Source organism: Rhagoletis pomonella, unplaced genomic scaffold (assembly GCF_013731165.1).
Source record: "Rhagoletis pomonella isolate Grant_MI unplaced genomic scaffold, Rhpom_1.0 Rhpom_scaffold_09356, whole genome shotgun sequence".
In the NCBI taxonomy this organism is placed as follows: Eukaryota; Metazoa; Arthropoda; class Insecta; order Diptera; family Tephritidae; genus Rhagoletis; species Rhagoletis pomonella.
This window is the reverse complement of record NW_023467883.1, coordinates 3,688-6,297: the sequence shown is the minus strand read 5'-3', so window position 1 is coordinate 6,297 and position 2,610 is coordinate 3,688. Positions and strand designations below refer to the sequence as shown.

At 41.2% G+C, this 2,610-nt stretch overlaps 1 protein-coding gene across 1 annotated transcript; it reads left to right on the top strand.

Annotated features, from left to right (window-relative positions):
• The first annotated feature begins 44 nt into the window (after positions 1-44).
• On the top strand, positions 45-494 carry LOC118756235 (uncharacterized protein K02A2.6-like). Its single transcript, XM_036491009.1, has one exon. The coding sequence runs from the start codon at positions 45-47 to the stop codon at positions 492-494; it is 450 nt and encodes a 149-aa protein (XP_036346902.1).
• The last annotated feature ends 2,116 nt before the right edge of the window (positions 495-2,610 follow it).

Sequence of the window (2,610 nt, the reverse complement as noted above, 5' to 3'; positions counted from 1 at the left end):
GCATTCGAATTTGTGCTGATTATTCGACAGGTTTAAACGATTGCATGGTACCTAATCTGTATCCAATTCCGCATGCAGATGATATATTCGCACAAATGTCGCTTTGCAAATATTTTAGCAAAATAGATTTATCTGACGCTTACCTTCAATTGGAAGTCGATGACGAATCCAAGAAAATTCTCACGATAAACACGCACAGAGGTCTTTTTACATTTAATCGGTTACCACCAGGACTAACGTCTGCACCAGGTGCTTTTCAAAAAGCTATGGAAACTATCCTCAGCAATTTAGAGGGAGTTATAACATATCTGGATGACGTGATCATAGCTACACCTTCAATACAAGAAAATTACAAAATGGTTATGAACGTAATGGAAAGGTTCAAAGAGCACAGTCTCACGATAAACTGGTCAAAATGTGAAATTTTCAAAACGTCAATAAAATACCTGGGACACGTCATTGATGAAAAAGGTATACATCCAGATGCATCCTAAGTGGAAGCAATCAACCACATGCCGAGACCTACAAATGTAAGCGAACTCAGATCCTTTTTGGGAGCGATAAACTACTACGGCAAGTTCATAAACCGTATGAGAAATATTCGATATCCACTTGATGAGTTATTGAAAGCAAATAAAAATTGGAAATGGACGTCGGAATGTGAGAAGTCATTTAACGATTTCAAACAAATATTGCAATCGGATCTTGTGTTGACACATTATAATCCTTCACTTCCTATATCCGTAGCAGCAGATGCATCCATTGTTGGTATAGGAGCACAAATTTTTCATACTCTGCCAGATGGAACAAAAAAAGTCGTATATCACATCTCAAGAGCACTTACTTCGACAGAGAAGCGGTATAGCCAAATAGAGAAAGAAGCGTTAGCACTCGTATATGCATGCACAAAATTTCACAAAATGATATACGGACGTAAATTCACGCTATTAACGGACCATAAACCACTGCTTACGATTTTTGGTTCCAAGAAAGGCATCCCAACGCACACCGCCAACAGATTACAAAGGTGGGCATTAATTTTAATGAGCTACGATTTTCAAATTCAGTATGTCAAGACCACAGAATTTGGAAATGTTGATGTTCTATCACGGCTTATAAGTCAACAAAGACAACAAGATGAAGAATTCATCATAGCCAAAATTTTTGTTGAAAACGAAATAAAAACTACCCTTCAAGATAATATAAAAACGTTACCAGTTACACTTGCGATGATAAAACAGGCCACGAAAAACGATAACACACTTAGCAAAATCATCGAACGCGTTAAGGAAGGATGGCCAAAATCATCAAAGCAGCTTGCGGCGGACGAAGAACTATTTTTCAACCGAAAGGACTCATTGTCAGTCGTTGACAATTGTGTCATGTATTCAGATCGAGTGGTAATTCCTGAGATTTTTCGAAAGCGGATCCTCAAGCAGCTACATAGAGGACATCAAGGTAGCGAACGTATGAAAGCGATTGCGCGATCGTACGCTTACTGGCCAAGGATCGACGCGGATATAGTTGCGTTTGTGAAACAATGTCAAAGTTGTGCGTTAAACGCAAAATCTCCGACAAAAGCCAAACTAAGCTCATGGCCAATCACGAAGAGTCCATTAGAGCGAGTACACATTGACATCGCGGGTCCTATTCGAGATAAGTACTATTTAGTTATGGTAGATGCGTACTCAAAATGGCCAGAAGTAGTGCAAACAACGACAATTTCAACAAATGAAATCATCAATCATTTGCACGAGTTCATCAGTAGGTATGGACAGCCGAGAACTTTAGTTTCGGACAACGGTACGCAGTTCACAAGCTCGCAATTTGCTCAATTCTGCAAAGAAAGGGGAATACAACACATCTTCACACCACCATATCACCCCCAATCGAATGGCCAAGCAGAGCGTTTTGTGGACACCATTAAAAGAGCATTGGCAAAAGCGTTTTCCGAAAAGTCACCGAACGACAGATACAACCTACTTGTTTTTCTTTCGCAGTATCGTGCCACGCCAAATCCAAGTGCACCGGACAGTCATGCGCCATCCGAATTGTTCATCGGAAGAAAGATCTCAACTCCGTTAGACCTACTAAAGTCACACGTTGTATCTCATGAGAAAAATACAGTAATGGAGAGCGCCTTCAATAATAAACATGGGGCAGCTCAAAGAAGTTTTAAGTCGGGGGACCAAGTGTTTGCAAAGGTATTTCACAACAACAAATGGTCGTGGTACCCAGGCACTGTTATCGAAAAAGTCGGCAGGGTCGTATACAACGTTCTCGTAAAATCCAGGAAGCGAAATGAACTTCAGCGGTCACATGCAAACCAACTGCGAAACCGATTTTGCGAAGATGAAACGAGTGATACCGAAAATAGCCAAGACTTTACTCCAGCGACTGTCGAATCAGATCCTGTTCCGGTACTACGCCGTTCTACAAGGCAACGCAGGCTTCCCAGACGTTACCTCTAAAAACGAAGGGGGATGTTGGCAGCATATCATGCACTAATGGCAACCCTAAACGCGCAATGCCACCAATGGCATTTCTTTACATTGACATTCCGAGAATTATCACCATCGTAGACGGCCGCATTGTAAGGAGCACGATCTT